We start from the raw sequence: 23,844 nt of genomic DNA on the forward strand, positions 1-23,844 counted from the left end.
AGGCTGCTGGTGTCCTCCGGGCCTGGTTATGAGCCACATGCAGCAGTGTGTACACCCAGAGGAGTGTGTGTGTGAGGTGTCTGGGGTGAGGTACTGGCCTGGACAGCAAATTAAACAGGACTGTGAGCTGTGTGTGTGTGACAAAGGAAGAGTCCAGAGGTGCCAGCCAAACCCTGACTGCACCAGTGAGTCACACACAATGTACTGACATGATGTTTTTTTTAAATTTATTTATTTTTATGTTAAACCTGTAGTTTGACTCCCTTGTATTTCAGAACATGTTTGAAGGAATCTAGAGTTTTATGTTTCAGTCATGTATAGAAGATAATACTGAAGAGATTTAAAATCTGTGCTGTATCTGAACTGAATCTTGATTTGAAAATTTAAAAACTAATTGCAATTGCCGTACTTTTCAGAAAAAAAACATGTAAAATAAGTTGAGTATTCTCTGGTCAGTGAAAAGTTACCCAGTTAAAAACCTAGACAAATGCAGTAAATCAATTTAATCTTCTTTGACTGTAGAAAAGTCTTAACTGGTCTCTACCGGGGGGGGACAGCGGGTACCTTTTTTAAATGCAGTATCAGAGTACTCAATATGATCTTTTTTGTTTTGTGTATTTCACAAAACTCAGTAGTACAAGTAGTACTTATTCAGAGAAAGCAAAAGCAATGTTTATATAATGCAGTCATCATGTACTATTTTGATTCTTAAATTAATAATAAATGTATTGTGCATGAAGTGGTTTAAGAAAGAAATATTGCTGTGAAAATGTATTTGTTCCTTTTTGGTTATGATCAATATCATGTGTATCGATCGATTATGACATGTATAGCCATTTTGTGATTCCCAGCCCTAAAATACAGTATGGTGACAGTTGGATATTGTACACTTTGTGACCTCATGCTTTGTTGTCCCTCTGCAGTGCACTGTGCCTGGTCGTCCTGGTCTGAGTGGGGGGAGTGTCTGGGGCCATGTGGAGTCCAGAGTGTCCAGTGGTCTTTCCGCAGCCCCAATAACCCCTCCATGCTGGGGGACGGGAGAGCCTGCAGGGGCATCTACAGAAAGGCACGCAGGTGGGACTACTTATTATTATAATTATTCCATGTGTGTTTTTCACTTTAGTTTATTTTTATTGTAATGAAAAATGTATATAACTGGGATGTTCAACAATATGGCATTAAACTGATCTATCTTATCTGTTATTTTCATTGCTAAAAACTGTAATTCTTACTGTGAGTGCTAGCTCTTGTTTAATGCCATACTGTGCCATAACATTTCAGGCAAAGCAATATCTCCATGGAGACAATCAGGACCATCCACCTGAAAAGTTACATAGTGCACCTTTTAATGGAAATAAATACATCCATCCATCCATCCATCCATTTTCTTCCGCTTATCCGGGGCCGGGTCGCGGGGGCAGCAGTCTAAGCAGGGACTCCCAGACTTCCCTCACCCCGGACACGTCCTCCAGCTCCTCCGGTGGGACCCCAAGGCGTTCCCAGGCCAGCCGAGAGACATAGTCCCTCCAGCGTGTCCTGGGTCTTCCCCGGGGCCTCCTCCCGGTGGGACATGCCCAGAACACCTCCCTAGGGAGGCGTCCAGGAGGCATCCTGAGCAGATGCCCGAGCCACCTCAGCTGGTTCCTCTCAACGTGTAGGAGCAGCGGCTCTACTCCGAGCTCCTCCCGTGTGACCGAGCTCCTCACCCTATCCCTAAGGGTGCGCCCGGCCACTCTGCGGAGGAAGCCCATTTCAGCCGCTTGTATCCGCGATCTTGTCCTTTCGGTCATTACCCAAAGCTCATGACCATAGGTGAGGGTAGGAACGTAGATTGACCGGTAAATCGAGAGCTTCGCCTTCCGGCTCAGCTCCTTCTTTACCACAACGGACCGATACAGCGACCGCATCACTGCAGACGCTGCACCGATCCGCCTGTCAATCTCACGCTCCATCCTTCCCTCACTCGTGAACAAGACCCCGAGATACTTGAACTCCTCCACTTGGGGCAGAGACTCACCACCCACCCGGAGAGAGCAAACCACCTTTTTCCGGTCGAGAACCATGGCCTCGGATTTGGAGGAGCTGATTCTCATCCCAGCCGCTTCACACTCGGCTGCAAACCGCCCCAGTGCCTGCTGCAGGTCCTGGCTCGAAGAAGCCATCAGGACAACATCATCTGCAAACAGCAGAGATGAAATCCTGTGGTTCCCAAACCAGGCCCCCTCCGGCCCCTGACTGCGCCTAGAAATTCTGTCCATAAATATAATGAACAGAACCGGTGACAAAGGGCAGCCCTGGCGGAGTCCAACATGCACTGGGAACAGGTCTGACTTACTGCCGGCAATGCGAACACAGCTCCTGCTCCGGTCATACAGGGACCGGACAGCCCTTAGCAAAGAGCCCCGGACCCCATACTCCCAGAGCACCCCCCAAAGGACACCACGAGGGACACGGTCGAATGCCTTCTCCAGATCCACAAAACACATGTGGACTGGTTGGGCATACTCCCATGAGCCCTCGAGGACCCGATGGAGAGTATAGAGCTGGTCCAGTGTTCCACGACCAGGACGAAAACCACACTGCTCCTCCTGAATCCGAGGTTCGACTATCGGTCGGATTCTCCTCTCCAGCACCCTGGAATAGACCTTACCGGGAAGGCTGAGGAGTGTGATTCCCCTGTAATTGGAACACACCCTCCGGTACCCCTTTTTATACAGAGGGACCACCACCCCGGTCTGCCATTCCACAGGTACTGTCCCCGACCGCCACGCGATGTTGCAGAGACGTGTCAGCCAAGACAGTCCCACAACATCCAGAGACTTGAGGTACTCAGGACGGATCTCATCCACCCCCGGAGCCTTGCCACCGAGGAGCTTGCCAACCACCTCAGTGACTTCAGCCAGGGTGATGGACGAGTCCGCCTCTGGGTCCCCAGTTTCTGCTTCCTCCTCGGAAGACGTGACAGTGGGATTGAGGAGATCCTCAAAGTATTCCTTCCACCGCCCGACAACATCCCCAGTCGAGGTCAGCAGCTCTCCACCCGCACTGTAAACAGTGTTGGTGAAGCACTGCTTTCCCCTCCTGAGGCGTCGGACGGTTTGCCAGAATCTCTTTGAGGCCGTCCGATAGTCCTCCTCCATGGCCTCCCCGAACTCCTCCCAACCCCGAGTTTTTGCCTCTGTGACCGCCCGAGCCGCGGCACGCTTGGCCTGCCGGTACTCATCAGCTGCCTCAGGAGTCCCACGAGCCAACAAGGCTCGATAGGACTCCTTCTTCAGCTTGACGGCATCCCTTACTTCCGGTGTCCACCACCGGGTTCGGGGATTGCCGCCGCGACAAGCACCACAGACCTTACGACCACAGCTACGAGCAGCCGCATCGACAATAGAGGTGGAGAACATGGCCCACTCGGAGTCCATGTCTCCAACCTCCCCCGGGATCAGGGGGAAGCTCTCCCGGAGGCGGGAGTTGAAGACCCCCCTGACAGAGGGCTCCGCCAGACGTTCCCAGCAGACCCTCACAATACGCTTGGGCCTGCCAGGTCTGTCCGGCTTCCTCCTCCGCCAGCGGATCCAACTCACCACCAGGTGGTGATCAGTTGACAGCTCAGCCCCTCTCTTCACCCGAGTGTCCAAGACACGCGGTCGGAGGTCAGATGACACGACAACAAAGTCGATCATCGACCTCCGACCTAGAGTGTCCTGGTGCCATGTGCACCGATGGACACCCTTGTGCTCGAACATGGTGTTTGTTATGGACAAGCTGTGACTAGCACAGAAGTCCAATAACAAAACACCGCTCGGGTTCAGATCGGGGAGGCCGTTCCTCCCAATCACGCCCCTCCAAGTGTCACTGTCGTTACCCACATGGGCGTTGAAGTCCCCCAGGAGAACAACGGAGTCCCCGGTTGGTGCACTGTCTAGTACCCCTCCCAGGGACTCCAAGAAGGCCGGGTACTCTGCACTGCTGTTTGGCCCGTAGGCCGACACAACAGTGAGAGACCTGTCCCCGACCCGAAGGCGCAGGGACGCGACCCTCTCGTTCACCGGAGTGAACCCCAACACGCAGTGGCTGAGCTGTGGGGCAATGAGCAAGCCCACACCAGCTCGCCGCCGCTCCCCGCGGGCAACGCCAGAGAAATGGAGAGTCCAACCCCTCTCAAGAAGATGGGTTCCAGAGCCCAAGCTGTGCGTGGAGGTGAGGCCGACTATATCTAGCCGGTAACGCTCAACCTCCCGCACAAGCTCAGGCTCCTTCCCCCCCAGCGAGGTGACATTCCATGTCCCCAGAGCTAGTCTCCATGTCCGGAGATCCAGTCGTCGAGGTCCCCGCCTTCGACTGCTACCCGGATCTCTCCGCACCCGCCCCAATAAATACATATATTTTGAAATTAATAAAAAAAAAAAAAGTATTGAAACTGAAATCTGGACGTTATGATGATGGATACAGCTGCTTTCCACTATTAGATTTTTAGATTTTCATACGTTATTTTATTTTATTTATACGTGGAAAGAAAGTTTGTTCTGGTCCAGTCGCTCACTAATTAAACAATTAAAAACACTTACAAAATAAACAAAAACAAACAGTAGTCATAAAATACATAAACTTCTACAGTGAGTCATTTCAAAGCGTTTTTCTACAAACCCAGATGCCAGACAAAGGCGTGTCAGGAGTGTGAGTACCAGGGCCAGGTTCACACCGTGGGCGACCGCTGGAGAGCAGAGCCATGCCAGCTGTGCCAGTGTTTGCCTGACCTCAGCGTGCACTGCGCCCCCTACTGCCAGTATGCCACCACTGGATGCCCTCAGGTACACATAATGCAGTACACATACAGGTAATTATGTTCAAAACTATAGCAAATTGTGACTCAGATGGATACTTTTTTTTAAGGGTCAAATTTTAGTCCCTGGAGAAGGTGACAGGTGCTGCTACTGTCAAGGTAAAGCTTCAGTAGCTCAGTAGCTTAGCGCATATGATTATTACATTTCATTACTTTTCATTTTGTAATTTTGTAGGAGACAATGACACCGTTTCATTCACTGTCAGTCCAAGTGTAACCCTCAAACCAGGAGACACCACACCTCTGGTCCCCACATACCCACTCCCACCAGGAGGTAAGGGTTCTCCTTGGTCCTGCTATAATGTAAAAAAAAAAAAAGCATATAAATGTCAAATGTGAACTGTTCTCTGGTGTCCTCAGATGAGTGCTGGTCTCCTCTTGGTGTCCAGTCCCTCCCAGCATCCAGTTTCAGTGCATCCTCCCAGCAGACAGGACATCCCCCTGAGGCAGCGCGTCTCCACGGCAGGGACTCTCACACTGACCTCCAGGTGAAGGCACAGTTTATCTTCTTCATGGTGAAATGTGCTCTTAACTTGCCCTTCTTGTGGCAGTCACCAACATTACTATTACAGGAGAAAACAATGTGTATGAAGTGTCTTGCCGAATGACACAAACATGTTCAAATAAAATTGGTGGGCAAATACCATTATTCCGTTATGCTACACTATTAATATAATCATAATACATAACACTTGTAACAGTTTCATGACATTCAAACACGAAGGAAAGAAACAGATAAAAGGAGGCAATTTTGAACAGGTCAGTTTTCAGGGCTTTTTTGAAGATGGTGGGTGTGAATGAGTTTCTGATGAGGTTAGGCAAGGAGTTCGAGAGGGTGGGTGCAGCTGAGGAAAAGGCCTTGTCCTGTTTAGTCCTAATGTAAATATAATCCAAATAGTCCACATATGATTAACTGCACTCATTAGAAATTAATAGTGATTGGACAGAGACAAGACATGATATCAGGTCCAATAGAATGAGACAAGATGAGATTTTGACATGTTGTGTGGTTCAGTTCCCAACTTTCAACTGTGGCATCTCAAGCGGTTTAGCTTACCAGAACACCTTTTTTGTTCCAGCAGCACATATATCACAAGATAATTCTACTCATGTACACAGTCTTGTGGGAATTTTATCTTATCCCACCCCGAGAAACTACATTTTTATAGTATTTTTTCACTGTTCGCTGGACTTGAATTGTATCCTTTAGGGCTGGAGTCCAGAGCCAGAAGATTACAGAGACCTGCCCCAGAGGAGTCCAGAGGGACACAGCAGCAGCGCACCGAGCCCCTTCATACAAATCAACCTCCTGCAGCCATATAACATCACAGGTGAGACTTTAGGCTAAGGCTTTAGGCTTTAAAGACATGACATTTGGCATTTCCTCTCACACTGTGCTTTTCAGGTGTGCTGACTCAAGGGGGCGCTGTGTATGGTACATATGTTTCCAGTTTTTATCTACAGTTTAGCCACGATGGCAAAACTTGGAACACTTACAGAGAGCTTGTGACCGATGCCCGGCCCAAAGTCAAGGTTTGATACTTTACAAATGTCCTACAAAGTGGTAAATGTATGTGAAGGTCACCATGGCTCCCTGTAGGTTTTTATTGGTAACCATGATGACCGGGGCGTGGCTGAAACCAGACTGGACAGAATGGTGTCGGCTCAGTATGTCCGCTTGCTGCCTCATGACTTTCAACACGGCATTTACCTTCGACTGGAGATCATGGGCTGTACTGATGGTATTACTCAGAACTTGCTTTTAATTTTGTTCTAACATTTCACTTGAACTTAAGCAGTGCTACTAGCATTCTTCTTCTCAGGACACCGTTGGATCACCACCCCTCAGCCCTACCCCATCAGCCCCAGCGGTGGGTGCAGGAAGGGACAATTCCAGTGTCAGAACGGGCGCTGTGTGGCGGCCGGCCCACAGGGGGTGGTGTGTGATGGAGTCAATGACTGTGGAGATGGGTCTGACGAGAGGCTCTGTGGTGAGACTGCCCCTTTATTTAAAATGCATGTGACTTTTCCCTTCACTAAAACATAGTTAAAATAATTCAATTTTACTAAAAAATCTTGCCTAGTTTTTGTAGTTTTATTATTTTTATTTTGATGAAGGACATGGACAGCAGATGTGACATATGTAAAGGAAATCCATAACTGTTCCATAACATCGCAATCTTAATGTTAACGAGGGCAAAAACGTGTCTAAATTGCACAATAGTTATGATGAGGCTAATAAATATAAATGATAACAAAACATGAAAACCTGTCCTATGCATTTAACATGTGTTTCATTTGAGCTTTCTCTCCAGGCACCATGCCTTCCACTACCCCCAGTAGCTCCCGCAGCTGCCCAGTGGGCCAGTTCTCCTGCCCCCCGGGGATCTGCATCGACACAGGGAAGCGCTGTGACGGAGTGCCCCACTGTCCAGGAGGAGAGGACGAGATGGGCTGTCACCTACAGGACATCACCACACAATCAGACAGGTCAGGCACACATCTTCCCACATCTTCCCAGGTCTTCCCATGTCTAAAGATAATGTCATAGTCTGTTTTTGTATATATTTAGTGTATTATACAACATATTTATTATTTTGCATAGATTAAAATATTAAACGCACTAGTGTTGTCATGATACTAAACTTTTAAAGGAATAGGATCAATGCTCAATACTGATTCCAATACTACAATGATTATAAAATATTTCTTTTATTTCTGTCTTTACTTTTGATAACCCTAAAGTGCATATTCAATTTTCATCTATTTAGCCCATTATTAATTTATTTGTAGTAGTACTTCTAAGTATACTGTAGTGTTACTGTACAATTGGATTTCTTGACCTTTAAGAAGAACAGTTCTTTGCTCTTTAACAATTTTACTCTTTGTGTACGTTTACAGACCCCACACACAGACCCCTGCTCCACTCAGGACCCCTTCCAAAGCCTCTGTCACCCACCCTGCTGTCACTCCAACTGTAAACACCCCTTGTTCTCTATCACTATATTTTACTATCAAACATCTCATTAACCTAAAATCTTTTACTTTCAGCAAGGTCCCAAGTATCAGGGTGAGTTCGAGTCAAACAGTCAACATATTCTAATGTAGATGTGTTGATTTTACGTCCGTTTTATGTCCATTCACCTGTAGGGATCTGCTCCTCTCCTTTGGGACTGGAGGATGGGAGAATTCACTATGGTCAGCTGACCTCATCCACACATCGAGAGAACAACCCAGCTGACGCCGGACGGCTTAACATCGTACCTAACGTGTAAGTCAACATTACTCTCTTTTTAGTATTTTTCCTTTTTTCATGGAGCTATTGACTATGTTTGCAGTGAAGAATTCCAGCCCCATTAGTGTAGTGCAAGTAAGAGTTATAATAGGTCCTGTTCTTTGCAGTAAGGTGATGGAGCCTGGCTGGAGCCCTTTGCCCACAGACCCTCAGCCCTACTTTCAGGTGGACTTCCTGGAGCCCACCTGGGTTTCCGGAGTAGTGACCCAGGGCAGTGAACGCACGTGGGGCTACCTCACAAAGTACCGTTTAGCCTTCTCCCTCCACGGCAAGCACTTCACAGACTATACGGAGAATGGCAAACCTGGAAGTCCTCCCAAGGTAAAAAACAAACAAACAAACAAAACATTTTACTTTTTGACCATATTATAATGTTATTTCCTCATCCAAAATGTAAATAGAGTCTGAACTTATCAACTTTTAACCACTACATATTTAAAGCTGTGTTTGTATCCTACCACAGCGAATGAATGTAACATTAAAAAACACATTCCTAAACTATAACAGATGTGCATAATAATTTTACATTCTTTTCATTGTAAAACACAATATAGATCTAAAACAGCGTTAGGGGGTCCATGGACTGGCATAGTTCTGCATCTTCATATAGTGGCATTTCACTGTAACAAGAAATAGATATTGATTTACATGTTTTTATACTGTTGAAAAATATGACATTTCTGAACCTTACTAAAAGTTGTATTTTGAGAATAATGTAAAGCATGGTTAAAAGTTAATTTGACATAATATGCCCCATTTTAAAAGTGTGACTCTGCTCTTTCATGTGTGTTCTTTTGTGTAGGTATTCGAGGTGCGGATGGTGGGCAGGAGTCCTGTGACACGCTGGCTCGGGCAGCTGCTCAGAGCTCGATACCTGCGGCTCATCCCTGTGGAGTTCAGACACACCTTTTACCTACGAGCAGAGATCCTGGGCTGCAGAGGAGGTGAGGTCATTCCATAGACATAAAGATTTCATGTGTGTGCAGATTAGATTAGGTCCATTATCGCACTGTACTTGTCCAAATACATAATAAATGTTCATTGATGTTTTTTTAAATTCTGCTGCTGTTCCAGATGAGCTGGTCACCCCTAGCAGTTGGACAAGCACTCCCCCTGGTGGTGGAGTGACAGTGCAGCGCTGTAGGGGAGGGCAGTTTGCATGCAGGTACAGCGAGGACTGTGTCTCTGTGTCTGTGCTGTGTGATGGCAAACCAGACTGTAAGGACCACTCAGACGAGATTAGCTGTGGTAAGGCTCAACACTCTTCATAGTAATAATGCAAGTGTTGAGATAATACATGTTCTGTGTGATCTAGGTACAAGCACTACCCAAGGCTCCCCTGGTCTGCAGAACCACACCAGTCCCACAGGACCTCCCTCTGAGCAGGGGGACAACAGCACCGGGGCACCAGGCCTCCACACCACCAGGTCTCATGGGGGACAACCAGGGTTTCACTCCACCACTCCCAGCTCAGGTTCTTACTTACTCATCACCATATGTCCTTATGAAGTATACGAATCATACAAATGAACTAACTTAACTTTCACTTCATTTATAGGCTGGTGGACAACAACAGGTCAGCCTGGTCTACATCTCAGCACCTCCAGTCACCATGGAAAGCCAGGGCTACATAGCACAAGAGGTGAGGATGAACCTCACAGCACTATACATACTGCACTGTAGACTGAGATGTTTGAATTGAAATGTTTGAGGGAAAATGTTTTTTTATGCTTATTTTTGTTGATTTTTCCAGCCCCATGGATGAGCAGCACTCCTGATGGGGGCCTACCCAGAGTGGTGTGTGTGGAGGGTCAGTTTGCCTGTAGGCCCTTTGGCTGTGTGGACTCTTCACAGGTGTGTGACGGCAGACAGGACTGCTTGGACGGGTCAGATGAATGGCACTGTGGTATGTACTGTATATGTGTAGGTGAAGGTTCAGGAGAAACATAGAGGCCTTTGAAAGGACTGGGTGATATAGTTAATCTAGTGATATTTGATGAGGCCTTTTTGCTTCAGGGACCACAGCCCATCCACCAGTGTCCCCCAAAGTGCCCAGTCCATGCTCTCCAAAACAGTTCTCATGTGGCAGTGGGGAGTGTGTGCACCTGGACCGCAGGTGTGACCTGCATCAGGACTGTGTGGATGGCTCTGATGAGAAGGATTGTGGTAGGCTCCATAATACTGCTGTAATAACATTAGCAGGTGGATAGTCTTTAGTGCACTCATCCTGTTGGATTGTCACCTGCAGTGGACTGCATCATGTCTCCATGGACCTCCTGGAGTCAGTGCAGTGTGTCATGTGGCCTGGGCTCTCTGTTCAGGCAGAGGGACATCCTGAGGGAGGCCCTGCCCGGAGGAGCCTGTGGGGGGGCACAGTTTGACAGCCGCGCCTGCTTCCCCCGAGCCTGCCCAGGTCTGACCCCTGATCCGCACCCACAGCTCACATCTTCCTGTTTACTGTACTGATATTTTGTGTATCTGTAGTGGATGGTCAGTGGTCGGCCTGGACACACTGGTCAGAGTGCGATGTGGAGTGTGGTGGGGGGCTCACATACAGGAACAGGAGCTGCTCTCCTCCAAAGAATGGAGGCCATGATTGTGAGGGCATGAGCCAGCAGAGCCAGAGCTGCAACAATCAGCCCTGCACCAAGGATGTGGGCACACAGACAGGTCAGTCTGATTATGGTACATGAGCTTTGTTTTATTATTTTCTTATCACATAATGTGTTTTTCCATTTTTCTTTCTGCTTGACCAGGCTGTGTGAATGGCATGGTGCTGGTCACAGAGACAGAATGCCAGAGGGGAAAGGTGAAGCCCTGTCCTCCCACGTGTTCTCACCTGGGTCAGGCCAGCAACTGCACCAGTGCATGTGTGCCAGGTATAGCTCCTTCATGTTTGGATACATTGGTATTACTGTAGGCCTAGACTTAGACATGAGCAGTGACCTGATGTATATGAATGTGTTCAGGGTGCCGCTGTCCCCAGGGCCTGTACCTCCTGGATGGTCGATGTGTGGCCTCAGAACAGTGTGGCTGTGTGTGGGGCAACCACAGTCTGCATGAAGGACAGGTGGTCAGGAGGGACCCCTGCACTACATGGTGATGCGCAAGCATCAAAAAATAACAACAGTATTTATTTATCAATATTTAGCTTATGGAACTGACAAACAGTTTGTTTGTTTTTTATATAGTTTATGCAGAGATGGTCGTGTCACCTGTAACTCCAGCAGCTGTGTCCAGGGCTGTTATTGGTCAGCCTGGTCGTCATGGACACCATGTGATGTGACCTGTGGACTGGGGCTACAGCAGCGCTACCGGTGAGTGTCTACAAATTAAATACTTTAAAATATATTTCAGGGGTCTGAACTTTTTACTTTACACAAAATCACCTACATTTCAAAAGACTGTATCAGGAGTTTGTGGATGTATGTCTAACTGCACATGAAGCTACTCTGTGGCTGTGTCCTTACTCCAAGTAGAATAACCCTGATGTATGGTCCTCTTGTGTGAGGAGTGTGAATGAAGAATGTACTGAGATCCAGCTCTGAGCAGCTCTACCTGTGTCCTCAGGTCTCTGGTGGTGCCTGCAGGAGTCCTCCATGTCCAGCCCTGTCCTGGAGACTCTACTCAGGCCCGCCGCTGCTTCACCCCCTGTGTCGACGGTACGCTGCAACTCCCCACTGTATAACAACCTCTTCTATGTGGAAAGACTTTTGTGCAAAATATACTATATATATATATGAAAAACAAAACAAAATGGTGCTATTAATCCAGTTTGAAGCTTTGGGTTTACTGTAGATCAGAAACATCTGACGACTGTGCGCTAGTTTGATAGATGACAAATTTTAGCTTGTTGTGTGTGGTGTCTTTGTGCTCAATCGATTTTAAATCTCATATGGTTCTTATGTCTGTGCTGTGTGTTTTTTGTTGTGCATTGAAAAAATTGTTTGTTTATATTGTTTTATTTTTTGTATCCCATCTGACTTATTATTAACTCCAGAATACTGTCATTTTAAAGTTGAAAATTATTACTGTAATAGTTGAAGTAAAATAGGGTCATTACTTCACCATGTACTGAGTTTTCAGGTCAAGACGTCTCAGCTTCTATCTTGCAGCTTTTATCAATCCTGAGCCAACTGTTTGTAGCTGAATTTATACTTGATCTGACCTAAAAACCCTGTTAACTGTTCACTGCTTTTGGAATCTCAAGCCTGGATGACTGAGGGTTTACACATGTTTTTACTTCTGTAACATTGACTTAGGCTATTCTTAATGTAACTAAACAAATGTTACTCTCATGAAGGTAAATTGTTTAAAGGAACTGTATTATTTTGAGTGAAAATTGTATAAACCTTATCTATTTGTCTTCCCAGATATGAGATGGACATGTTTAATTAAATATTTTTACATGAGGCATGGCCTGGCCATATACTGAGAATGAGAAAAACATGTATGTGTCCTCTATTTGCAGATTAAGGCACCCAGGTTCAGCTGTGATTGTAATTTCTTTTTTAAAACAAAAAATGCATAGTCTACATTCACTACAGTTCCTTTAAGATAACCATGAAACATTTACTTACCCAACTAATGTAAGTAATTTCTGTTCCTGTGAGCACAGGTGTCAGTGATGGAGAGTGGAGTAAGTGGACAGTCTGGTCAGAGTGCAGTAAGACCTGCTTCAGCCATGTGGACGATGTGGGAGTCAGACGGAGGTTCCGCAGCTGTAACCACACAACGGGCCCTCATAACCTCAGTCAGAGCTCCTGTGAGGGGGACACGGAGGAACAAGAGCCCTGCAACACCTTCCGCTGCCCAGGTACAAGTCACACAATTAACCTTTATTATTCTCGTGGTGAGTGTGCCCTTTGCAACATTGTACAATAGGAACGTCACCATGGATACAAGCAAAGTTTTATATCTTGCATTTACGAATTGCAGGTATCTTTATTTCTTAAATCTCAAAAAACATGCATTCTGACTGTGTTGCCTCTTCACAAATCTGACCTGTAACTTGAACTGTTTGTTGCGATGGAGATAGTTAATGTCACAATGTTGTTATGATTTCTAGCTTTGTTTTTATCCCTTCTTCATCAAACAAGAGACAAGTAACATTCAAAAGCGTATATGTTCAACCACAAATTGTATCAAATATGTAAATAATGTAATGTAGTAATAATCATAACATAGGATTACCTGTGTGTATATCACATTGTGTGTATATCACCAGTAACGCCAGTTATCCTAGCCTAGATTCTTACCTCAGCCTCTCTCATACACTTTCTACCACAGTTATAACCTTCTTAGCTTTAAACGACTGCAGTCTCTTTTTAATGTGAAATGTGTTGCTAAAAAAGAGAAAATTGTAAATATGCTTATTTTCAATCAGCTGATGGACCCAGAAGTGATATCACACTTAACAACCCTATACCCTGAAACATTCCAAGCAAACTAATAATATCTCCATGGAGACGAGCAGATGGCAAGCTCTCCACTTCAGGGGCATTTGGAGGAAAACTTCACCTAATGGCTGTGTTCATGTTTGTATGATTGCAGTACATGGTGGCTGGTCTGCCTGGTCGCCCTGGTCTCAGTGTTCCTCAGACTGTGACTCTGGAGTCCAAACCAGAGACAGGTTGTGTAACTCTCCTCAAGCTCAGTATGGAGGAAAGAGCTGTCCAGGCCCTCACATCCAGACCAGAGACTGCAATGCACACCCCTGCTCAGGTACTACCACAGCGTGTCCATGGTTAAGGCTAGAGTATCCTCAGAAGGGACGTCTGCTGTGATTGGTCATGTGGTCATGGTTAGGGCTTGGTTAAGTTTAAGAACAGTGTGGAGAATTTTTCTTTTTACAGATTAGTCTTCTTACCAAGGCACTCCAACTGGTTAAGTTAAAAAGACTTTATTTTTCAAGTCAGGACATTTACCTACCAGATGTACCAGTGGTACATAAGTTTAAATATCTTGGAGTTTATGTCTATCCATCAATTACAGAATTTACAACCGTGTTCACTGTGATCTAGAAAAAGTGGTGCCCTCTTCCACTGTTGTTCGCTGCACATATCTCAGCCATTAGGAACAGATTTTCATAAAATGTTTGTTTTATTTGTTTCTGTACCCCAGGGGTGTGTCCGAAGGAAATGACGTACCTGACCACAGCAGAGTGTGAGGCTCAGGGCGGGGCATGTCCACGCGTCTGTTTGGACATGACTTCTACTGAGGTGGAGTGCGCCACCACCTGTTATGATGGCTGTTACTGCGCCCAGGGCTTCTACCTCTACAACGGAACCTGTGTGCCTCTAGCCAGTTGCCCGTGTTATCTCCAGGGGGAGCTCTTCCCTGCTGGAGCCGCAGTTCCATATGACGCTTGTAACAACTGGTAATATCAAAGTTTACCCAATTATTTTTTTTCTTTTATGTGACAAGTGTAATTTAATGGTGTTTCGCCTGTGCTTCATCCAGCACATGCACTAAAGGAGAAATGCAGTGTGGGACAGCCCAATGCCCTGGTAAGAGATCACTTTTACTCTACATAGTTTTACTTACTTACTTAAAGGTCCTATATTACTCAACATAGAATCATGTGAGCTTTTAGCCATATTAGAATGTTGTTGGCTCCTCAAAAACAACATCCTGAAGGGTTTATCTCCACAAGTCTACAATATCTTCAAATTGTAGAAGTAAAGAAGTTTGAACGAAGCTAAAAAAAATAGACATAGCTTCAAAGTTGGGCAATTTCAGGGCTGAAAATGATTCACATGAATGTACTGAAGGTGTATGGAGTTTAAAAACACAGGGGATCATTTCCTGTATAGCTGCTTAATGACATCACAAGGTGGAACAGAGTGTTTTCAGTTTTAGAAAGGAACATGAATATGCAGGATTTGTGTGTTAAACATGTGTAAATAAAACAAAACACAGTATGTTTTTGATGAGGAAACATTATAATCTGAAAAATATGCATATTATAGATCCTTTTTAAAATACGCATATTATAGATCCTTTTTAAGATTAGCTGTCTAAATGCTGGCTGTTGTTGCTCTTGGCAGTGGACTGTGGCTGGAGCAGCTGGACTCAGTGGAGCACCTGCAGTCGCTCCTGTGATGTGGGAGTGAGGAGGCGCTATCGCTCTGGGACCAACCCTCCGCCAGCGTTTGGGGGTCGCCCGTGTCAAGGAGAGAGAGTGGGGATCGACACCTGCAGCATAGAGCCCTGCTTTGGTGAGCACCGGATCATTCTCTGGGCTTTCCTCCTCATGTACGCCCATAGTCACTCATTTCCCTCCCACTTCACATCCAACTATCCTTGTCCTTATATCTAAATACCTTATAACAATAACATTTCCTAATACCTGTAATGCTGCTATTCAATATGAATACAAATATAAATTCACGTATTTAACTTTGTTTGTATAAAATGGTATCTTTCTATAGGTCTGAAGGAGCCGTGGAGCGCGTGGTCACAATGCTCGGTCACATGTGGAGGGGGGTACAGAAGCAGGACCCGGGGGCCCATCCGCACTCACGGCACTGCCCAACAGTTCAGTGCTTGTAACCTGCAGCCCTGTGGTAATACAGATTTATTAAAAAAAATAATGAGTTTGTTTTACAGACAAACTTTATTATTGCCACACATGAATGTTCAGCCATTACCTATTTCAATTTAGTCGAGCAGCTCTGTTCGGTGGAAGTTAAATTTATGCTCTAAATTAGATATAACCAATGCTTGTATAACTTGCTTAATACTTTAAGTTAAAAATGTCAACTTTTTTGATAACAGAAATGTCTCTTATTTTATTAAATTATATCATGGATGATTTGTTATTTTAGCCATTTCATGTAACTGTCATGTGACCTAAAATACATGACTCACTAAACGCTAAAGAGTTGTATTTGCTGTGCTGTATTTGCCTTAAGAATGAAAACACAGCCATTACTGTAATAAATCCTTATAGATAAAAGTACTTAAACGCACAATAAGTAATACATGTCTATAGCTTACAGTGCGAGTGCTGTTTCAGGTGAAGACCGAGCCTGTCCCCCAGAGCAGGAATGGAAGCAGTGTGTGAGTGGATCAGTGTCCTGCTCTGACCTGCTTATGGGCCTTAGCCGCAACTGCACGCCGGGCTGCCAGTGTCCTCCTGGGACTGTCCAGCAGGTAGTATTTGTAACTTAAATATATGCTTCTTACATGTAAGAGTGTAATGACTTGCACACATCTTTACAACATTTTGAAACCTAAAAAAAAAAGAGAAAAACTACGTCTCTTGTCAGGATGCTGCTGAGTGTGTGCTAAAGTCTGAGTGTCGTTGTGATGTGAATGGAAATCAGTATTACCCAGGAGACACTGTACCCATGGACTGCAACAACTGGTGAGTAATAAACAAACGGCATATAACTCTGTGTCCTCATGTCTGACTGTCCCTCCTCTGTTCAGTACATGTGAAGGTGGGAGGCTGGTCAACTGCACTCAGCTCAACTGTAATGGTAGGTAACGCTGCTCTAGTCTGTAGAGGACTGAATGATCCTTGTGTACTGAGGTGTGTGTGTTGCTGTGTAGCTGATGGAGAGTGGTCCCAGTGGACTCCGTGGGGCCAGTGCTCTGTGTCATGTGGAGCAGGGCTGCAGTCTCGGTACCGGTTCTGCTCCAACCCCCTGCACTCTGCCTCTGCTCCTCCTTGTGCAGGCCCGCACAGAGAAGACCAAGTCTGTGTCATTGGCCCTTGTGATCGTGAGTATGAAGTATTTATTATGTAACACTTGTGAAAGAGGGAGTATTTTACTTCTATGGCATGTTAACTGCTAACACCATAACATATTTAGATCACTGTGTTTCCTTCTGCTGTTCTGAGTTTCACTTTCAAGTCCCCCCTCCCTTTGCTCCCTGCATTAAGTCACTCCCCCTTCAGAGCACTATCACAAAACAATCGGCGTGCATCCCTCTAATGACACTACTGCACATTGCATCTGGTTTGTCAGGTTGCTGTGTGAAATTTTGTATCATGTTTTAATATGGAGCATTGCCGTGTCGGAGCATGGATGATGTAGGATTGTGGGCGGAGCTTTGCACAGAATCTTACAGCTGACAGTAAGGAGGGTTCGAATAAAGCGCCGTAGAGATCGCTAAAATACTCAAACATGCATGAATGATGTCTAAAACCTCTTCAGGCGTGTTTTTGATGAGTGAACAATATTATAAATGGTAGAAAGCAAAAAAAAAAAAGGTCACAACCCCCTATATATAACTCCATATATAAGTCCAAAACACAATGGATTCTACTTACTGGCCATTTAAAGTAAAATGTATTGTTCTTTTTAAATAATTTTCTAAATAAGAGCACAATTAATATAATATTTTAAACAAATAATAGTCCACAGTCCAAGTAAAACTCAATTTATGAGCTTTATCTATGAACAATCTTTGGTGCCAGTAACCTCAGACCCCAGAATTGTTGTTTTTTAAAGGAACTGTATGTGATTTCAAATTTCATAAACTTGACCCATCTGTGTCCCCATATGAGATAAACATATTCAAATCAAATATAGCTTTTACCGATAACAATAAACAATAGTAATCGACTTTCCATCCTGATTGCAATACCTTTTTTTAAACTGTAAGATCACAGGCTACATACAGCTCTTTTGAATATGTTTCAGTTTTTAGCTCTACTAGTTTGTAAATGTGTAAAATGCTGCACTTACATTAAAAGTTTATTTCCCATGCACAGACAAAAAGAGTTACCAAAATACTATTACAAAAACTCCCAAAATGACATTTATAATCTATGATATATGAGAACACAAAGTCTTGTCCAAGGAACCATTAGCTCTGCTATTACTACTAATACTACTGTCATGTTGCTTGTGTGTCCAGGAGACGGAGGCTGGGGTCCGTGGACTAATTGGACAGAGTGCTCAAAGTCGTGCGGAGGAGGAGTGAGGAGCAGGAGACGAGAGTGTGATAGCCCTACACCAGAAGGAGAAGGCAACTACTGTGAGGGGCTGGGCACAGAGGTGTCAGCCTGCAGCACTCTGCACTGTCCGGGTATGTATCCCACTGCAGCTCTGGCACAGGGCAGGAGGACTTGGACTCCACACACCAAGTACCACCTCATGTATAAACACTTCAAGACCTTGTGTGAACCAGACTGAATCAGACTGAATCAGACTGAACCAGGTCGAAAAGTGGGTTAAAATAAGTCTATAGCCAGTCTTAACAATGCCTACATTTTTGTAAAGTAACGCAGACAAAAACTAGACTTGGACTTAGACTGCACGCTAGAGGATTTTAGCATGATTTCATGATTTTCTAATTTGGATTTGGCTCTCCGTGAGTTCGGGGAGGCGTGGCTTGAGTAGCACTAGTGATTATTTGTGATGGCCCTCCTCATGTCTGTGTGGTCAGTGCCATTCTGTCATACTGTCTTTTTGGTGGCTTGCTCTACTTTACACCTTATTTTCATGCAGTTTGGGTTCCATTTTAGGTTTATTTCCATCCAGACTTGGTAATATCCAGATTTAGTCTCAGTCTAGTCCTAGTGATTTTTGAATGAGAAATTATTATTATGTTGAGTTGATATTTGGTGTGCAATGTTTGTCTGCTGAACTAACTACTATGTGCAACTGTGCCACCAGAAGAAACTCATGACTCCAAAGTTAACCATACAGTTTGAGAATGGGGCATAAGTTGTTGACCACAGGCAGTGCAATAACTAATCAAAATAACCATCACTAATTGGTGAATGGTCAGTTTTTTATACAGTGCTTTTCCACCTTCAAGGCACTCAAAGCCATTTACATCATATATTCAGGCACATCTTCATCTTCACCAGTGTATTCAGACACTAGGGGCAAAATGGCTTAAGTGTCTTGCCCAAGGACACAACGGCAACAGTCATCTGTGGGAGCTGGTACCTGTAGGTTAGCAGACCACTTAACCAATGAGATTTATGTCATTAGTGGGATTCGAACCTTTAGACCAGTGGACAAATGCTCTACCAACTAAGCTAGTATTGTCCCTAGTTTTACTTAAACCACTGAAATGATTGTTGTTAATTGTTATGCTCTGACAGTATTCTCCTCTTGCTGTAGTGGCTCCGTGTTCTCAGGTCCCAGGTACAGTGTTCAGCAGCTGTGGACCATCATGCCCACGCTCCTGTGACGACCTGGCTGTAAGCATCACACTGAAATGTTGGCGTGTTTTAAACCTGATGACAGGAGATGACACTGTCTCTCTTTTTAAGCACTGCGACTGGCACTGTGAGCCCGGGTGTTACTGCACTGAAGGAAAAGTGTTGTCTGCCAATGGGACGTCCTGCGTGGAGAGGGAGGAGTGCCCCTGTCTGGACCTCAGCACCGGACAGCGCCTGGATCCCGGAGAGAGCGTCACTGCTCCTGATGGCTGTAACAACTGGTAAGAAAACGTTTCGCTAACCTCAATACAACATGTTCAAACTGTAAATGATGGAAAATTAACATAACATTTATCTTTCAGCACATGTGAAGAAGGAAGACTCAACTGCACAAGAGATCCATGTCCAGGTATTTAAAAAGACAGGGCTATGAACTACTTCTGTCCTGTCACACAAAAGATATAGAGTAATGTATAATATGTTTGTTAAAAATACAACAAAATGATACACAATTCGTCTTCCTTAAAATGACTGACATATTGTCTTTCAGTGGCTGGCGGCTGGTGTGAGTGGTCAGACTGGACTCCCTGCTCTAGGACATGTGGGGCAGAGTCAGTGTCCCGCTACAGGAGCTGTGGGTGTCCCGAGCCCAAAGAGGGAGGAGCCACCTGTCCCGGGGTACAGGAAGTGCACAACGGGGTGGGAGTCCAGATCCAGAGACAGCCCTGTCCTGTCATCAGCTTCTGTCCAGGTGAGAAGGACTGTTTGGTTAGGGCATAAAATCACAGGTATATATGCACTGATCTAGTAAATATAAACATGAGTTAAAGTTAAAACATGACATGTGACTCTGCAGATTAATTTGGAAAGTATTTATCACATTGTAACAACATATATGATTGTGTATTCTAATATGTGTAAAAAACATACTCTAAGGCATTTTATATGTAAAATGTGCCAAAAATTGAATTCATTTTCAAGTAATTAAGTTGCCACAGTATGCAACTTTTAGGCAAAAAATAGATTAAATTAAAAGCATGTTTTTGTTTTCATTTTTGGTTGTGTTTATTGCACTGAAAAATGTAGAAAATCATGTGTCCTTACTGAGAGCAGGCTTGCATCTCCACAAACCTGACTCTTATTTTGCCTCTTTGTTTCGATGGAAATGTATCTATCCTCATGGAGAATGTTCTGAAGTATGGTTTTAACTTTGTATTTCTATGGAATCATGCAGGTGACATGGCACCTCCAGAAAGTTACACACCTTTAACTATGGATTGACATGAGTTTACTATTTTGGTTATATTGTGTAGTGTAAAGTAATATATGACCAAAAATTATAATTGTCTGTAGAGTAATTCTGTAAATGAGTGCTTTAGATGGACCCTAGACTAGTTTCCTCTTATTTACTTTCAGTGCATGGAGCGTGGAGCCCATGGTCAGCCTGGTCAGAGTGCAATGGCTGTGAAGGGGCTTCCACACGGACCAGGCAGTGTAACAGCCCCCCCTCCAGGTTCGGGGGGTTGCCCTGTGTGGGAGAGAGCAGACAGAGCCGCGGCTGCCATGACAACATGACTTTATGCTCAGGTCAGTGAGAAAGTTCTGTCGACAAGTGTGAGGTTCTTACATTATGTTAAAGTTGAAGGGTCTTATAGTTCCAAAGTGTTTTATTGATGATCATTTGTCATCTTTGGGGTGAGAGTGGCTTAGTGGATTCATTGTCCTTTGGCATGTGTTTTACAGTCTGCATAGTGTGAGTTTAATCTGCTCTGAGCTTAATCTGTTGTTGGATCCCTGTAGGGTTGTAACAGACTGAAGAAATTCTGGTCAAATAAAGACATGCCCTGTGCATCGACTGGTATTAATCAATTAAAACGGCATGTGGCGTTAGCAAAAACTATCAATACTCGAGTCTCAATCATCCAACCATATTTGACTTTAAGTGCACCAACAAATACATTAAGTTGTGTATTTGTATTTAAAAAGACAGAATTTATTCACAATTCCCAAATCTGAGTCCAACTCCATAACATCTCCTTTCTGCCTTTGTACATTTAAATCATTTACCCCCCAAAATAATTATTTGATTAATTTTGTTTGACTAAGACACCAGTGACTACAGCCCTAGGTCCCTGGACAAGACACGTCAACCCCAATGCTTGCTGAATAGATAATATTTTAATGGTGACCAAGACGTTTAATGACTATAAAATTAACTACATCACTGGATCCAACCCAATCCTCCATATTTCTGTTTTTCTCTCCAGACTGTGGTGGAGGGCAGGTGGACTGGCCGTGTGGAAAGCCCTGTCCCCGCTCCTGCTCTGACCTCCATGGAGACACTGAGTGCTTGGACACCCCAGGGTGCAGCCTCACCTGTGGTTGCCCCGGCGACATGGTGCTACAAGATGGAGTGTGTGTGAGCAGAGAGGAATGTCGCTGCAAGTTCTACAACAGCTCTGCTACTGGTCTGTGCCTCCAGGATTTATTTATTTATTTATTTATTTCAGGGACAATGCACATTAATAAACATTTGCATGTAAATATGCCAGAATTAGCCCGAGGGCTATTTTTCATCCGTAGTCCCGGGACAGGTGTAAAATGTCAACCTGTAGGAAATAAAATACAAAGGATGAGCTATTGTATGTGAGGATCAAATGTCCGACGTATTGACAGCACCGTGTCTCTGCAGGGGGGCTGGAGTCCAGTAATGCATCGTGGGTGTGGCCCGGGGGATTGGACTGGCAGTTTGCTAATCCAGGAGAGAGTATCGTCTCTGACTGTAAAAACTGGTATGGGCACGTCTGATAATATGAATTTTATGTTTTGTTTTTTTTTTTTCTTTTTTTTCTTCTCTTTTTACTATTCTTATTCTATTTCTATTCTATTTACTTCTGCTTTTTTACTGTGACAAAACAATTTTCCTTAGTTTAAATTTTAAACCTAACTAAAGAACACCTAAACTCCTCCCACAACCACATTTCAAATAGAGCTGCTAAACGGGGCAGTACATGGAGGATTAAAGAACAGAGTGAGGAGTGAAGTGGTAAGAGGGAGTGGAGTCTGGACATATGAGTAACAGTGTGTTTGGTCTGACTCTACCCCTGTAGCCAGAAACACCTGGATTGAATCAGGACAGTCCTGTGTGATGTCACCTAGTACTTGAAATTGCAGTGGCCAGTGGAGACAGCACACACTCAGTTTTTGACAGTTTTTCAAAACAAAGCTGCAGGATTAGACTTGGTTTTATCCACATAGTCCCTGTTCAGATTTTTGTGTTCTTGAGCAGTTTTGGTAGTCCTTGTTTAGGCCTGATTTGATCCTGATTTCGTAAAGGTAAAACCAGGCATTGTCTAAGGTGAATGCTCATATTAACATTTAAATCATATATTCTTCCTCCTCTCCAGCTCGTGTGAGGCGGGTGTGCTGCTGTGTGACTCGGTCCCAGGCTGCCATGTTGACGGAGGGTGGAGCCAGTGGAGTCCCTGGGCTGAGTGCTCCATGTCCTGTGGAGGCGGAGTCAAGTCCAGAACACGCCTCTGCAATAACCCTGCCCCTCAGAGTGGTGGGCGGGGCTGCCTGGGCGTGGCCGAGCAGCGTAAAGAATGCAACATTCACATCTGCACTGGTACAGTCATTTATCGTCGTCAAAATATCTACTTTGGTAATTTTTAATCAAGTTTAAGACACTTATTATGCAAACACACTTGACTTTTAAACTATAGAAAATATATCTGAATTTTTGTTTTGTTTCACTCAGTTTTATCATAAGCAAATTAAGTCAATACATCTTAAGTCATTGTGATTGTCAGCACTTAATTATCTGTTACAATCTGCTTAACATTTAAATAGTTATTTCATGGTTTGGTGAAGATTTCATTAAAAATTCTTAGTTTCAGTTACCTTATCCAAATGATTAATTTCAGTGAAAATAAGTTGTCTCCTTTACCGTTAGTTTGTAGTTCTATCTCTCCTGACTGGACTTTTTCCTGGTGCTTTTGCTGCAGACTCAGTGGGTCCTTGGTTGCCGTGGTCGCAGTGGTCTGTGTGCACTGTGAGCTGTGGAGGGGGGCAGCAGTCTCGCTTCCGTTTGTGCAGGTCTCCTCCCTGCAGTGGGCCCAGTCGCCAGACCAAGACTTGCAACACCCAAGTCTGCCTGGGTATGTGTGCCTCACTGATCATTAATTACTGACAAATGTATTTATATTTCCATGGCCAACTAGATTTGCATTAATCTCTTCCAGTAATGCACAGCCCATGCATTTGTTACATTCCATACATTTTAGTGATGCAATTATATTTGTAGATTACATTATTTAAGCTCATAACATCAAGCATTTCAGACATGCATTTTGTTATTTGTGCTGTATGTGCAGAGGTGGGCTGTCCTCCAGGCCGGTTATACCGTGAGTGTGAACGCTGGGAGGGCTGTCCTTTCAGCTGTGCCCAAATCAGTGGGAGGGAGAGCTGTTACTCTGACGGCTGTGAAGAGGGCTGCCACTGCCCCCCCAACACCTACCAGCACCAGGGAGACTGTCTGCAGGTCTGGCACCATCTGTCCAATCTTTTTCATCCACA

At 44.6% G+C, this 23,844-nt stretch overlaps 1 protein-coding gene across 1 annotated transcript in view; it reads left to right on the forward strand.

The window, feature by feature from the left end:
- The window catches only part of sspo (SCO-spondin), an 87,453-nt gene that overhangs the window by 37,228 nt on the left and 26,381 nt on the right, over positions 1-23,844 (forward strand). Inside the window, exons 38-85 of the mRNA XM_055230277.1 lie at positions 3-185; positions 924-1,074; positions 4,649-4,808; positions 4,891-4,939; positions 5,016-5,114; positions 5,201-5,328; positions 6,051-6,171; positions 6,246-6,373; positions 6,441-6,582; positions 6,664-6,831; positions 7,156-7,330; positions 7,742-7,817; positions 7,892-7,910; positions 7,991-8,111; positions 8,243-8,456; positions 8,938-9,079; positions 9,210-9,383; positions 9,451-9,609; positions 9,694-9,777; positions 9,889-10,041; positions 10,152-10,301; positions 10,384-10,548; positions 10,620-10,805; positions 10,892-11,014; positions 11,105-11,234; positions 11,327-11,452; positions 11,706-11,797; positions 12,754-12,951; positions 13,689-13,859; positions 14,259-14,514; positions 14,598-14,644; positions 15,185-15,355; positions 15,569-15,703; positions 16,156-16,292; positions 16,409-16,506; positions 16,572-16,621; positions 16,695-16,865; positions 18,009-18,179; positions 19,226-19,305; positions 19,378-19,547; positions 19,629-19,675; positions 19,817-20,017; positions 20,683-20,853; positions 21,534-21,734; positions 21,959-22,058; positions 22,674-22,894; positions 23,274-23,426; positions 23,643-23,809. Of these exons, the coding sequence (XP_055086252.1) occupies positions 3-185; positions 924-1,074; positions 4,649-4,808; positions 4,891-4,939; positions 5,016-5,114; positions 5,201-5,328; positions 6,051-6,171; positions 6,246-6,373; positions 6,441-6,582; positions 6,664-6,831; positions 7,156-7,330; positions 7,742-7,817; positions 7,892-7,910; positions 7,991-8,111; positions 8,243-8,456; positions 8,938-9,079; positions 9,210-9,383; positions 9,451-9,609; positions 9,694-9,777; positions 9,889-10,041; positions 10,152-10,301; positions 10,384-10,548; positions 10,620-10,805; positions 10,892-11,014; positions 11,105-11,234; positions 11,327-11,452; positions 11,706-11,797; positions 12,754-12,951; positions 13,689-13,859; positions 14,259-14,514; positions 14,598-14,644; positions 15,185-15,355; positions 15,569-15,703; positions 16,156-16,292; positions 16,409-16,506; positions 16,572-16,621; positions 16,695-16,865; positions 18,009-18,179; positions 19,226-19,305; positions 19,378-19,547; positions 19,629-19,675; positions 19,817-20,017; positions 20,683-20,853; positions 21,534-21,734; positions 21,959-22,058; positions 22,674-22,894; positions 23,274-23,426; positions 23,643-23,809 (6,734 nt within the window). The remainder of the gene's footprint in view (positions 1-2; positions 186-923; positions 1,075-4,648; positions 4,809-4,890; positions 4,940-5,015; positions 5,115-5,200; positions 5,329-6,050; positions 6,172-6,245; positions 6,374-6,440; positions 6,583-6,663; positions 6,832-7,155; positions 7,331-7,741; positions 7,818-7,891; positions 7,911-7,990; positions 8,112-8,242; positions 8,457-8,937; positions 9,080-9,209; positions 9,384-9,450; positions 9,610-9,693; positions 9,778-9,888; positions 10,042-10,151; positions 10,302-10,383; positions 10,549-10,619; positions 10,806-10,891; positions 11,015-11,104; positions 11,235-11,326; positions 11,453-11,705; positions 11,798-12,753; positions 12,952-13,688; positions 13,860-14,258; positions 14,515-14,597; positions 14,645-15,184; positions 15,356-15,568; positions 15,704-16,155; positions 16,293-16,408; positions 16,507-16,571; positions 16,622-16,694; positions 16,866-18,008; positions 18,180-19,225; positions 19,306-19,377; positions 19,548-19,628; positions 19,676-19,816; positions 20,018-20,682; positions 20,854-21,533; positions 21,735-21,958; positions 22,059-22,673; positions 22,895-23,273; positions 23,427-23,642; positions 23,810-23,844) is intronic.

The sequence above is a fragment of the Periophthalmus magnuspinnatus genome, chromosome 20 (genome assembly GCF_009829125.3).
Source record: "Periophthalmus magnuspinnatus isolate fPerMag1 chromosome 20, fPerMag1.2.pri, whole genome shotgun sequence".
NCBI lineage: Eukaryota > Metazoa > Chordata > Actinopteri > Gobiiformes > Gobiidae > Periophthalmus > Periophthalmus magnuspinnatus.